The 12,445-nt window shown below is 58.1% G+C and overlaps 3 protein-coding genes across 7 annotated transcripts in view; 2 read left to right on the top strand and 1 right to left on the bottom strand.

Moving 5' to 3' along the window:
• Positions 1-502: 502 nt before the first annotated feature.
• ARFIP2 (ARF interacting protein 2) lies at positions 503-10,002 on the bottom strand. Of its 5 annotated transcripts, none has more exons than XM_085316581.1 (10): positions 9,882-10,002; positions 7,493-7,640; positions 7,174-7,282; positions 6,704-6,760; positions 5,215-5,325; positions 3,922-4,037; positions 3,431-3,652; positions 2,910-3,067; positions 2,595-2,769; positions 503-2,208 (listed from the first exon to the last, which is right to left on the bottom strand). In XM_085316581.1, exons 2-10 carry the CDS (start codon positions 7,589-7,591, stop codon positions 2,053-2,055), a joined length of 1,203 nt encoding a protein of 400 aa, XP_085172707.1. In that variant the 5' UTR covers positions 7,592-7,640; positions 9,882-10,002; the 3' UTR covers positions 503-2,052. The 5 variants fall into 5 exon arrangements, with proteins under 5 accessions (XP_085172707.1, XP_085172702.1, XP_085172704.1 ...); XM_085316576.1 differs by having other exon boundaries at positions 7,493-7,600; positions 9,882-9,990; XM_085316578.1 differs by lacking the exon at positions 6,704-6,760 and having other exon boundaries at positions 7,493-7,600; positions 9,882-9,990.
• An 85-nt stretch (positions 10,003-10,087) lies between these two features.
• TIMM10B (translocase of inner mitochondrial membrane 10B) lies at positions 10,088-12,044 on the top strand. Its single transcript, XM_085316582.1, has 3 exons — positions 10,088-10,231; positions 11,052-11,147; positions 11,318-12,044. The coding sequence occupies exons 1-3, from the start codon at positions 10,190-10,192 to the stop codon at positions 11,585-11,587; spliced, it is 408 nt and encodes a 135-aa protein (XP_085172708.1). The 5' UTR covers positions 10,088-10,189; the 3' UTR covers positions 11,588-12,044.
• A 187-nt stretch (positions 12,045-12,231) lies between these two features.
• Positions 12,232-12,445, top strand: part of DNHD1 (dynein heavy chain domain 1) — a 59,348-nt gene continuing 59,134 nt past the window's right edge. The window contains exon 1 of the mRNA XM_085316565.1: positions 12,232-12,304. Within this exon, the coding sequence (XP_085172691.1) occupies positions 12,232-12,304 (73 nt within the window). The remainder of the gene's footprint in view (positions 12,305-12,445) is intronic.

Genomic DNA, 12,445 nt, shown 5'->3' on the forward strand with positions numbered 1-12,445 from the left:
TGGAGAAGCAATGAGCTGCCTGACACCTTTTTTATATGTAGAAGCTAATCTGAGTAAGGCTGCACAAAAGCAGGATCAAGCCAGGCAGGTCACTGTTCAATCCTCTGGCTGCCTGCTCAGCGTGCAGAGTATACAGGGCATAGAGGGCAGCAGAGGCAGCAAGCCTGGGAGGGGATCAACTGCTCCTTATTCTGGGTGCCCGAAGCCTCTCAGAAGGGAAAGCATAATCCCTTACAGCTGGGCTGGGAGAGTGTGGGGCACCATGGAGTATCCCACCATATTCAGGGCACCGCTACTTCTGCCTCCCCACACCCTCCTGGTTCAAGGCCCACAGAGGGCAACCCCAGAGGCCTGGCCTCCAGCCTGCAGCAGGATTGATATGAGGCCATCAGGAGCAGTCAGTCTCACCTCTCAGCACCCCTTTTCCACTTCAGGGCAACAGGGCCACCCCACACACAAGTGAGATCTGAAGCCTGCGGATGCCCAGAGCTTCACACATGCAGGCGATTTGTACCGTTTTATTCTGGAATCTTTACAGAAGTGGGAAAGGAAGAGGGGGGGTCAAGACCTTCATGGGGGAAGGGAGGGGGTCAGATCCAGACATTAAATTACCAGGGATTAAATTAGCAAGAAAAACAAACTGTTTCGTCTCAGGAGAAAGTGCCCAAGTGCTGCATGTGGCCAGGGCTAGAGGCAACAATCAGCTGGAGCAGGACAAAGTTCTCACACATGTGGGATGCTGGCCAGACCCCAAGCCCTGCTGTGCATGGCACACACACCCTAACCCCATGCACACACACATGCACGCACACCTGCCCTGGGACAGAGCCACTGTTTGGTCCTTGGTTTGAGTCCTCACAACTCCCATGCCAGGGGTTGAGTCCCTGCAGGTGCTGAGTAGAAGCAGAGCCCCGTTCAGGGCCCAAGAAGTCAGAGTGGTGAGAGGAAGATCCACATCCTGGCCACAGTGAGCCATGAGCCCACCCACACCTCACTAGCAGCAATATGCCAAGCCCCCTCTCCAGTAAACTAGTGACCAGCCCTGCGGACTTGCCATTGCCTCCGGAGTGACACTCACATACCTGGTGAGCACTACCCTGGCCAGAAGACATGGGAAGTGCAAATGGAAATACTGGGGCCTGGGAGACAATCAGGCACACCTTGCCCTGCACACACAAGGGGAGTGTAGTTTGAGGCTGGGGTGGGGAGCCACCACCTCAGCTTAGCTGGCAGAGGGAGTGCAAGAGCAGCTGAACTGCAGCTGCCTAGGGAACACCATAGATCAACTAGGGAGGGAAATGGAGCAAATCTAAAGCTGGGGCAGGAACCCAGGAGTCCTGGCTGCCAGACATAAGAAGGCTGGAACCCACAACCCATCCCCTTCTCAGGAGGACAGAGAGGGGACCCAGGAGTCCTGATGCCATCCCTCTTTAGCTTCGTCTTCATTTGAAAATAAAGATTTTTTTGCCACAGAGCAGGGGTATTCCTGGCCTGGCTTAGACCCTCACTGAGTCAGATAATGGGCTATCAGGAAAGAGGCCCAGCAAGGGAAGGCAGGGATGCGTGGAACATACCCTATCTGCCTCAAAGGGGAGACAGTGGGACAGCTGCAGAGTATCCCACTCTCTCCTCCTGGGCATGTGGCAGGGTCTGGAGTGTCCCATCCCAGAGAGGGAGGGTATATGCTGCCCCTTTAGACATCAGGGAGATAGGGACGGCTCCCAGCTGACTTGCTGAGGGTCTGTACTAAGGGAGGGCAAATGGGCAGGATTGGATTCTGCCCCAAAGAGGAGGTACAGGATGGGAGAACCCCAGCCTTTCCAGGCTCCTCTCCCCAGGCAGCATCAACAATCTGCTCAGAGCCTCCCATTTTCCCCCAAACCAGAGACCCCCTAGCCCTGTAGGTGGGTCCCCAGGCTGTAGCAGGGCCGAGGCCACGTCCCCCGCTCACCACTTGTGTATGCGGTCTGGCCCTGCGCCAACGGTCAGAGGTCAGAATTTAGGTCCATGGTTTCCCTGTCCAGAGCACAAGGTGGGGCAAGCTGGAGTGACTCACTGCTCCTCAAGCCAGGAGGGCTTCTCAGCACCTGGGGTCTTCAGCTTGATGTTGAACTGCTTGAGGGTTTGCTCCAACTGCTGCTGGTTCCCAGCAAAGTAGGCAGAGATGGCGTTGTGAAAGAGCAGCAGTTGCTTGTGCATCACCTTGATCTGGAGAGAGTAGGAGTCAGCATGCAGGGACACAGCCCTGCACTCAGGGATGGCAGAAAGCAACAGAGAGCGGGACATGACCTCTGCCTGTCACACAAGGAGGAAATCAGAGCTGCTGCCAACAGCTCCTGATAGCTAACCCTGAAAGCCAGAAGACTGTTCAGCAGAAACCACAAAAAGTGAAATGCAGGCAAAGAAAGAAGCTTACCTGCCCTTCCCTTCTAGGCTCCCAGCTGCTTCACAGGTGCTGTCCACCCAAACATGTACTTCAGCCACATCGCTGCAAGGCTGTTCAGCCCGCAGCAACACAGCCAAGGGACACAAGCAAACAGCAGACCCCCATTATGTACCCCACAGCTGCTTCCCAGCCCCATGTCCCTTCCCACCTTGTTCTCTTCCAGAAACTTCAGCTTGATGGCCACATCAGCACGCAGCTTTTCATACTTGTCCTTGTGGCTCTGGAACTGGCTCTGGGCTGCATCCAGCCGGCACAGGGTACTGGCATCCCGTGGGCCCATGCTCAGCTCCTCCAGGTCTGTGCGGTATGCGTCGTACTCCAGCCTGTGCAGGGACAGAGATGGCATCAAAACTATGTTTTGGCCCTGCCACAACTGTCCCCACTGCCAGGGACCTTCAACACCTGCCAGCAACCCAGCCTCTGTCATGGCCTGTGCTGTAGTTCTGCCCCAGGTACCCCTCACCTGGCTGTCTCATACTGTTTGACTGTCATGAGTGTATCCTCCATGGTCTTGTTCACCAGTGTGTTGATGCTAGAGACAAAAAAGTTGACTGCTCCCAGTAGTGTTTCTCCATTCTTGCAGAGCAGTTTCTGTGTTTCTGCGTTGTAACCAAACTCTTCCTGAGACACGAAGGAAGACAAGTCAGCGTCCGTGTTTGGGCAAGACTTGTAGTCCCTGCCCTCTCCTCCCATGCACCCAGAATCAGCCTGGCCCCCCGCTGTACCCAAAGAAGTGCTGGGACAGTCATTTACACTCTCTCCTGCGCTCTAGCTTTCACCAAGCGCAGATATCCTCAACCTCCTCCTGCTTTACTCACGCATCTGAGGGTGCTGCTGAGCAGAGACCTGGTCAGGCTATGGTGCAAACCCCAGGGTTAACCTGAATCTCTAGGTCCCTGCCCAGACACAGGGGTGCCCATAGGATGAAAGCAGACCACAGCACAGGCAGAGACAAGGCAGGAACAGTCTTCCCAGCAGACATACCTGCAGCTCAGGAGACTTCTGGCTGAGGTCTGCAAAGGCATCCCCTAGGGCATGCTGTGTCTGCACCAGGCTGTAGAAGTGGTTGGTGAGAGCCCGCGCAAGCTGCAGCACACACTCGTACTTGCGCTTTGTCTCCCGGAGCAGCTCAATCTGCGTCTCCAGCTCCAGGTCCACCGTGCGGGAGCCCCGGCCAAATCTCTCTGAGATCAGCTGTTTGGTACACTGTGGGGTGGARGAGGGAAGATGTCAGGAGGCCCTGCAACCCTGCCTGATGGGAAGGAAGCAGGCAGCAGGGAGAACTACAGAGCTGTCCCTGGGAATTCTGCAAAGAGATCCCAAGATGCCTTCCCCACCTCTCACACCACCGTGAAGGGCTGCTCCTTCAAGCCCTTGTGCAGCAACTTGGCCCAACTGCAACTCTCATTTGCCTTGCTGCAAGGCCTGGTCTCTCTGCAACCAGGCCATCCTCAGGGTTCCAGAAAGCTGCTCACCTTATATGTGTTGATGCCCCATTTCTTGACAATGTCGAACTTCTCCACAGCAATACCACGGACAACTTCCTCTCCTCCCACAGATGGGCTGGAATGGGGCTGGTGCAGTCCAGAGCCTGGAACATACACAGCCCCACACATGTCACCAGCTCAGCAGGGCAGCAGAATCCTCACAGCATGTAAGGTTCAAAGTAGGGCAGGCAGCCTGCAAGTCACCCTGCGCCTGCAAGGGCACCAGTCAGGCTCTTCACACAAAAGCAAGGATCCCTTTGCAGCTGGCCACCAGAACTGCTCCCAAGGGGCCTGGAGAACTACAGGTAGTGCAAGACTTCCCACACGACCACACCAGGATGTGACAAAGTAGAAAGCAAAAAGCCTTTTTTGCCACCCTCCAGGGCAGCCCTGCCCTCATCCACTGCATTGCCTATGAGGCTGYCACCTCTGTTGCCTTCAGCACAGTCCCAGGCAGCCTGCTCCTACTTGGTGCCTGGGGCAAGGAGCAGCTCACTCCTGCCTGCAGAGAAGAGCATGAATTGGCAACGCAAAGGGCTCTAGCCAGATTCTTCCAAAGCTGCAAGCTTTCCAACCTGCTCAAAAGTGAGGTGACCTGATGTTTCATGCACTCAGCAGAGAATCTGATCCTAGAGCTCTTCCAGAAAGGTCCTAAACAAGGCCTTGGCATTGGCAGCGGTGGCTGCTGTTTGTGTGGGAGAAGGTACTGGCTGTACGGCTGCTGACAGGGCCAGGCCCCTATTCTGTCCCCTTCCCAGCCCAGGCACATGTGGTCTAGCAGAGTGAGGCCCTAACACTTCCTGTGCTGTGTTTTGCACATTCATCAGTGCAACACTGCCCAAACTTGTCTCCACACAGAGCAAGCTAGATGGGATGGGGAGATGAGCAGCACCACAGGAGGAGGCACATGGGTAGGATCCTTGCTGCAGGCATGATCTCCCATGGCCAGGCATGACTCAAATTTCACCCTCAAGACACCAAGAGCTTTAGTAGTGACATCCTCTCCCTCACACCATCAGGACCAAAATCCTTACTGCGAATGCTAGGGGAGACAATCACCAGACAATGTTTCTTACTAGCAGTTGGTGGGAACCTTGTAGAATTGTCTGCCTGCAGGTAGCTATGCTGGGGCTGTAGCCAGGTCACAACATGCAGAAGTGGCCTGAGGAGCCCCAACAYAAACCAGGCACCCTAAATCAGGGCCATGGAGCCCAAGTCCAGGGAAGTGAAGTCACAAGAGGCCATGAAGAACCAGCAAGGGGGTCGGGGCAGCCGCAGTACCTGCTGAAGCACTGGCCTGGTTGGCCATCCTGCTGGCGGCAGATGCACTGGGGGAGACGAATGGTCCTCGGGGTGAGTGAGGTTTGACAAGACAGCCTGGAAATGGAGGGACTGGCAGGTGTTGAGCAGAGAGAGGCAAGAGGAGATGGGGTGGTATGTATGGCACAAGGAGCAGGAATAGCAAGGAGAGAGGATGAGTGTTCAGGTAAATGGCAGCAGGGAAGAGCAATGGGAGCAAATGAGAGATGAAAGTGTGATGTAAAATCGGATGACACAGCTGGCTGCCAGATGAACAGCTCCCACACTAGAAGTTCAGCACCACCCAGGTCCCTCTCTCTGCTTCCTACAAGTCCCATCAGCCCAGCTGAGATCACTGTACCAGCCAGTAGCAGCACGGAGCCAGGAGCTGGAGCAGGTCAGGCCAGGAGTGATGAAGACATAGGGATAGTAACCACTGAACATAGCTTGTTCTCCCATGCACTTGTGCCATTCTTCAGCACAACAGATTCTGAGCAAATGCACATTCCCTGCATCTATGCAAGCCTGGCACAGCACAGAATGGTCTGTGTCAAACAGGCTGATTTGTTGTGGAAGAGCTGCTTTGGCCAAGAGTTGGGACAACAAACTTGTTTGAAATGGGACCACAGAGGAGACAGGGTGAGAGATGTGGCTCTATCAGAATGGCCTTGACCATCTCAGCCTGGCTCAGCCCAGCACCACCAGTACTTGTCAGAGACCCACTGAGCAATCACTGCCCTCTATGCCCACAGCAAAGCTTCCCAGAGGCTATAGGACCAGCAGGGTCCTGCCTGAGCCATGGGGCTTGTCCAAAGACACCACTCCTGAGCATCATAGGAAGCTTGCAGCTGTGCCTCCTGTCAGGAGCATCCACAACCCTGGGTTTGAACAAAAAAAAAAAAAAAAAGAGGAAATGAGGAACTTGGGGCCCAAAGTCACATGGCCCTGTCCTCCCTCTGCAGGCAGGTTGTCTCTAGTCATTATGACAGAATGGGTGTGAGTCTAAAACAGCACTTGCCCATCTCCTGGCCTCGCTACAAGGACCTGGAGAAGTGGTGGGGTACCAGAATTTCCCCACCTCGCTCACACCAGAAGGAACAAACCAAGAGGTGACCCTTGTCTAAGCACAGCCCACATTCCCCAAGTCACAACCCACTGCCCCAGGCATGTGCCCCTCTCTGATTGAGGTCGAACCCTCCTCAGCTCGAGGCCCCACACCTGTAAGGAGCCAGGATGTCAGTGCCTAGTCCCTCCCATGGCATCTCTGCAGTCTCCTCTATTAGCTACCATGCACGTGAAATAGCCAGAATGGGATTAGTGGGGTAGCAGCCCCTCCACTCCCCAGCAGCCAGACTATCAGGGACACTCCCGTAACCCACTCAGAGGGGCACAGCTATGCTAGGGTGCAGGTACCTGCACCTGCCTATTGGTGAAACCCCAAACCCACCATACAGAAAGGGGAAGGAGCCACCTTGTGCCAGGAGGAGCCGCAGTCCAGGGAAGGAGGCATTATACTGAACAGCCGGGCCTAGACAGAACCGCACATCAGGGCTGTGGAGAGGGAGACATGCTCCACAGAGCCCATGCGACAGCCCAGGACAGAGAAGGCTGTGCTTGAGGCAGAGTTTCTAGCCGCCCACCCACGCATAGGGTCCTTGGCTAGGCACCAACAAGGATCACCACTCCCACCTGGCACCACCTGTGGGTGGCACCCAGGGCTGGGGATCAGGCTCCTGGGGCCAACAGGGAAGGACTCCCTTAGACTTAAGCAGCTCCTCCCTCCTCAGCAGGCTCCTGAAGCCCAAGAGGAAAGAGGATAGCTCCAAGAAGAGCTGTGTTCTCCTTTGCCCTTATACCTCCACTGGGAACTGGGAAGCAGCATCCACCTTTCCCCTGCTCCTAAACCCCATCTATGTGGGCCTATGCTGAAGTCCAACCTACCTTTGATGGTGCTGGTGGGGATGATGCCCTCAGCAGTGCCTCCATAGCCACCAGACACAATGCTGGTTTCATTGAGATTGGGCCCTGACACCATCACCTGCTGCAGGTCCTAGAATAGAGGAGAGCATAGAGCTGGGGCAGAAACTGGCACTTTGCTCCGGAGAGCAACATGGACTCAATGCAAAGGGTTTCTGGGTCACTGGAGCAGAGCTGGGACAGTGGCAAGGCCCCGTCTGCCCCACAGCAGCCAGAAGAGCAACATCTGCGCTGCCTAGCATGCCACTGTCCTGGCCTCTGCTGATGGGCCCTAGACGCAAACCTGCTCCAAGCCGTCATCCTCCGGCAGGCTGCCTGTGTCCCCGTTGCTGCTGATGGGGATCTCCATGGTTGCAGCCTTGCTCATGATCCCCTCCGACATTGTCAGGGCCTGGAAGGACACATATGCTCTGCTGACAGCTGGAGAGACCCTGGGAACAGGCAGAGATGGCCATCATCCCCCTCATGCGGATGGGGGGTCCTGGGGTTTCCACACAGGAAAAATCCAGGGCTTTTCAGCCCAGGATTCAGCACAGCAAAAGACAAGGCTGAGTTCCAGGACACTCAGCACTAGCTCATGGATTCCAGGCAGCCATTCCCCAGCTCATTCACAGCAGGACTAGGAACTGCACACACTGAGTAGCCTCTAGGTCCACCTAAGTCCCCCCACCACAGCTAGTGCATATCTGAGCACAGGCACCCCTCCAAGACGGCACCTCTGAATACGCCACCCTGGCCTTGCCAGCAGATCTTCTACTCTTAGAAAAGTTCCCAGAGAAGGTTGTGCACCCTGCAGGAGACAGCTCCAGGTCTCGCTCCACACCCAGGGGTGGCAGCAGCCAATTCCAACATTGTGTACAGAATTTTGGAGCATTTCCTCTACTCTTCCATGAGCCCTAACTCATGCATTTCAGAAACAGGACAATATTTGCCTTCCCGTCACCACTCTTTTGCAGTTTGTCCTGTCCCTGGACTAGGGAGGCAGATTCTGGCTGCTCCAGGACAACTAGGACCTCACAGCACAGCAGCTACTGGCCCAGAGCCTAGGAATATAGAGCCAAGAGCCACGTCCACAGCCAGGCAGGGCTGTGCATCAGAAGAGGGAGCAGTGGCTGGGCAGTAAAGGGGAGGAGGGGCAGGACACGGGTGGAGAGGGCCATAAGCCAGGAACAAATCTTGCTGGGACAATGRGCTCTCTCAGGAGCGCTGCACCCAAACTGGTCGGAGCACATTCCAGTACAGGCAGTGCCAGGCACCTGAGCACACCTCTGAGCGGTTGCATTCCGTTGCACTCCGTTAGCCACCCGCTCCCTGACAGGGAAACAACATCTAGCCTCATCCTAGAAGGACCAGATCCCAGAAAAGAGGACTAGCACAGATGAAGCATGAAAGCAGAGGACACAGCCTCCAAGCACATTCTTCCAGTGAAAGCAGTACTGTATAGCACATATTCAGTGGTCTCTGCACCTGGCTTCAGGCTGTAGCTTGGGAGCAGCCCCTGAATAGCGATCATGGCTTTGTACCCTACCCAGAGCAGGGAAACTGCATTAGGGAAAGAGGAACAAGTCAGCAGAGGCAAAGCTGGAGAAAGGACCCAGCAGTTCTGAGTGCCCTGCAGTTTGGAGCAGGACACTCCATCTGGGTGCCACCCACCCCTCACTGCTGCAGCCAGGGCTGGAGGCCAAGGCAGCCCCAGGTAAGCACAACAGTTCCAGTCACGTGGGGACCTGCCAGCACTGGCACTCTCTCATTGACAGCAAGTTTATAGATCTAGTCCTGTATCAAAAACAGTGGGAGTCACCACTGACCTTAGCAGCAACCCAACATGAACAAGTTTTAGCAAGTGCAGGAAACAGGATGTGAAGGGCAGAAGATGCAACTCCAGCTGTACTCCCTGATCTCTGTGAGCCAAATCTCTACTACCACATGGCCCAGGCCCTGAGGAACCCACAGCCCTGCGGGCTTGCCTTGAGCAGCCAGTCACTTCATTCTGGAGGGGATGCAGCCCCACGGAAAGACAACACCATCCCAAAGCTCCTGGAACTGGGCTCCCCCTGCCATGAGYGCAGTGGCCAGGGCTCCAGAGACACATCCACAGCCCCCCTCCTGAAGCACGGCACCATCTCCTGGCCCTGATGGGCAGACACAAATGTATGCCCCTCCAGCTGTGCACAGCTCTGCTGYCCTCAGCCACACCACCAGTGCAGCAGTCCCTGAGGTCAGGCATGAGCACCCCGGAGGACTTGCTGTTCCAGGCAAGCACCTGCCCTGCCCTCACACTGTGGGTTCCCAGCATGGTGCTCCCACACACCAGCGGTGCACGCGGCCGACGAGCACCTGGCCCCAGCACAGACTCTGCCCCGACACACACCGCAGGAGATCACGGCCCAGGCTCACCGATGGGGGCAGGGAACAGCCCCAGGGACTGGGGCCCCTTGCTCTGCGACCAGCATCCTAGTCCTCGGGCCCCCGGCACCCTTACGTCCCAAGTCCCGGCAGACCCGGCCGCGSGACCCCGGCGCCCCCCGCCCCAGGTCCCGACCCTCCCGGCCGCGGGACCCCGGCGCCCCTGGCTCCCCCCAGCCCGGGTCCAGAGCCGGCTGCCTCTGCCCGCCGGGCCCCGGTCCCATAACGTCCCCGGCCCGGGCCACCGGACGGGCCCCACCGCCCACCTGCGCCGCCCCGGCCGCCGCCGGGTCCCCCCGCCCCGGAGGCTCCGGAGCCCCGATCCGCCTCGGCCCCACGACACACCGGAACCCACGTCACACCCCGGGCAGGGGACGCCGGGAGACAGGGCGGAAGTAGCATCACCGGGGGGCACCCGGGAACGGCGCCGGGCGGAACAGAGGCGGAAATGACCTAATCGGGGGACGCTTCGGCCCGAAGCGGAGAGGCCTTTCCGACGAGACCGGAGGTGGTGGGGCGGACCGAGGCGGTCGGAAGCTGGGTCATAGCTCCTGCCGGAAGCCCCTGTGCGGGCATGGAGCAACATGGGGAGCAGCAGCAACAGCAGCTGCGCAGCGTGAGGGCGGGACCGGGGCGCTGCGGGAACCTGGCTGTGAACCTAGGGCTTGTCGGGGTCCCTGGGGCGCTGGGGATTTCAGTAGGGCGTTAAACAGAGCGCTGAGGGTCACAGTGGGCGCCGTAGGGTGCTGGGAGTCTGAGCAGGGATACTGGGGGGCTCGGTGGAGGGCCTGGGGAGCTGGGGGTCTGAGCGGGGATACTGGGGTCTCAGTGGGGGCCCTGGAATGCCAAGCGGGGTGTTGTGGGTCTCGGCAGGGGCTCTGAGGTGCTAGGGACTTTAGTGGGGGGGCACTGGGGGACCCAGCAGGAGGCCAAGCAGAGTGTTTTGGGGCTCAGCGGGGGGCCTGGGATGCTAGGGGTCTTAGTGGGGGATGCTGGGGGCCAAGTGGGGTGTTGCAGGGCTTGGCGGGGGGCCTGGGGTGCTAGGGAGCTTAGCAGGGGAGCAGTGGGGGGCCTGACAAGGGGCCAAGTGGGCTGTTGTGGGGCTCAGTGTGGGCACTGGGTCTTAGTGGGGGGAGGGGTGTTGGGGGGGCCAAGTGGGGTGTTGCAGGGCTTGGCGGGGGGCCTGGGGTGCTAGGGAGCTTAGCAGGGGAGCAGTGGGGGGCCTGACAAGGGGCCAAGTGGGCTGTTGTGGGGCTCAGTGTGGGCACTGGGTCTTAGTGGGGGGAGGGGTGTTGGGGGGGCCAAGTGGGGTGTTGCAGGCCTCGGCGGGTGCCCTGGGGTGCTAGGGGTCTCTAGCAATGGGCACTGGGGGACTTAGCAGGGTCTTGGCAGGCTGTGAACAGGCTGAGTGTGTGCCAGAGCTCTTGCTGTTCCAGCTGCGGGACTTCCTGCTGGTTTACAACCGGATGACTGAACTTTGCTTCCGGCGCTGCATCTCCAACCTGAACTACCGAGTGCTCACCAGGCCCGAGGTGAGCCCAGCATTGGGCCTGTCTCGAGCAGCTGGAGCACCATGGGTCTTGTAGTGCTGCTTACCTCATTGTGTGACAGGACTGGGTGGGCTGGAGGAGCTGTGGGGAGAGGCAGCGTGTGCCCCTGATCAGGAGCCCTYCTGCCATGCTGACGTGTCCCCATCCTGCAGGAGATTTGCCTGGACAGCTGTGCTGGAAAACTGGTCCACTCCAACCACCGCCTCATGAGCGCCTATGTGGCACTTATGCCCTCCATTGTACAGCGCCGTTCCTTGGACTACAAGGCCAGTGTAGCCCAGGTGTCTGCAAATTCTGCCAAGGACGTATCAGAGGCACCGACAGCCCTCCCAGGTGCTGGGGGCCCTGATGCCCAGTCTGACTTACAGATGGTTTATGGCACTGGTGGAGCTGCAGAAGGGGCCTCAGGTGCTGGCACATAGCACAGCTGTAAATTCTGGGCCCTGCCTCCTCACAGCAGTGGTGGGCTGGATGGTTGCAGGCTAGATCTAGGCCCTGTGTTACGGTGCGAGAAGTAACTTGTGGGCACTGCAGCAAAATCTGGGCTTCCACATGCTGTTGGTAGTCCTAGTCTGAAGCAGTAGCTCCTCTCTGCACCAAAACCACATTGTGSAGGTTTACATCCTCTAATGCATCTGCATTAAGAGCAGCCTCCTGACACTGGCCAAATCTCTTCTGTCTCTGGTGGTGCTGGGACTGGCTGCTGGCACTGAAGCCATTAAGGAAGAAAACTCTAGTGCCTGTGGTTCTGGACAAGAGGCGCTCCTAGCCGTACTCTCCTTTGTCTTAACAGCTCCACTGGGCTTCTGTGCTGTGGAGTTGGAGCTTTTGTATTTCTGAGAAAGTATTTCTCAGTACTAATAAAAAAGTGATCACGAATGTCCGGCTGTGGATGTGTGGTGATGGTGACTAGCGACCTTGCTCCGCGAGTATCCTCCTGCGTGGTGCAGCTGGCGGAGACGTTGCCTGCTTCCCCAGGGACGGGATCGGAGGGGCGGGGCCGTGCGGCAGGGGCGGGGCCTCCACCCGCCTCCCTGCCGCGAGCCTGCAACGGCCGATAGCGGCCATGGAGCGGCGCGGGGCTCCCGCCGACGGCGGCGGCGGCTCAGGTGTGCCGGGGCGGCCGGGCTGGGCCCAGGGTGCGTCCCCGCTGAGCCCCGAGAACCTGCCAAGGGGGACGGTGTCCCGGGCCGCACCCCAGCCGGGCGGGCCGTGTCCCTCAGCAGCCAGGCCGTGTGCCATGTCCCAGCAGAGCCGTGTCCCATCAGGAGTGTGTCCCG

Source organism: Rhea americana, unplaced genomic scaffold (genome assembly GCF_003343005.1).
Source record: "Rhea americana isolate MKP2758 unplaced genomic scaffold, rheAme1 scaffold_472, whole genome shotgun sequence".
In the NCBI taxonomy this organism is placed as follows: Eukaryota; Metazoa; Chordata; class Aves; order Rheiformes; family Rheidae; genus Rhea; species Rhea americana.

What these genes read in the sequence shown, in the direction of transcription:
- ARFIP2 (XM_085316581.1), bottom strand. Translation starts at nt 7,591, where the DNA reads ATGTCGGAGGGGATCATGAGCAAGGCTGCAACCATGGAGATCCCCATC. An exon ending in CCCCACCAGCACCATCAAAG is followed by an intron (nt 6,761 to 7,173) that starts GTAGGTTGGACT and finishes GGTTCTGTCTAG; the next exon opens with GCCCGGCTGTTCAGTATAAT. An exon ending in AGAAGTCTCCTGAGCTGCAG is followed by an intron (nt 3,068 to 3,430) that starts GTATGTCTGCTG and finishes TTCGTGTCTCAG; the next exon opens with GAAGAGTTTGGTTACAACGC.
- TIMM10B (XM_085316582.1), top strand. Translation starts at nt 10,190, where the DNA reads ATGGAGCAACATGGGGAGCAGCAGCAACAGCAGCTGCGCAGC. An exon ending in AGCAACAGCAGCTGCGCAGC is followed by an intron (nt 10,232 to 11,051) that starts GTGAGGGCGGGA and finishes TTGCTGTTCCAG; the next exon opens with CTGCGGGACTTCCTGCTGGT. An exon ending in GAGTGCTCACCAGGCCCGAG is followed by an intron (nt 11,148 to 11,317) that starts GTGAGCCCAGCA and finishes CCCATCCTGCAG; the next exon opens with GAGATTTGCCTGGACAGCTG.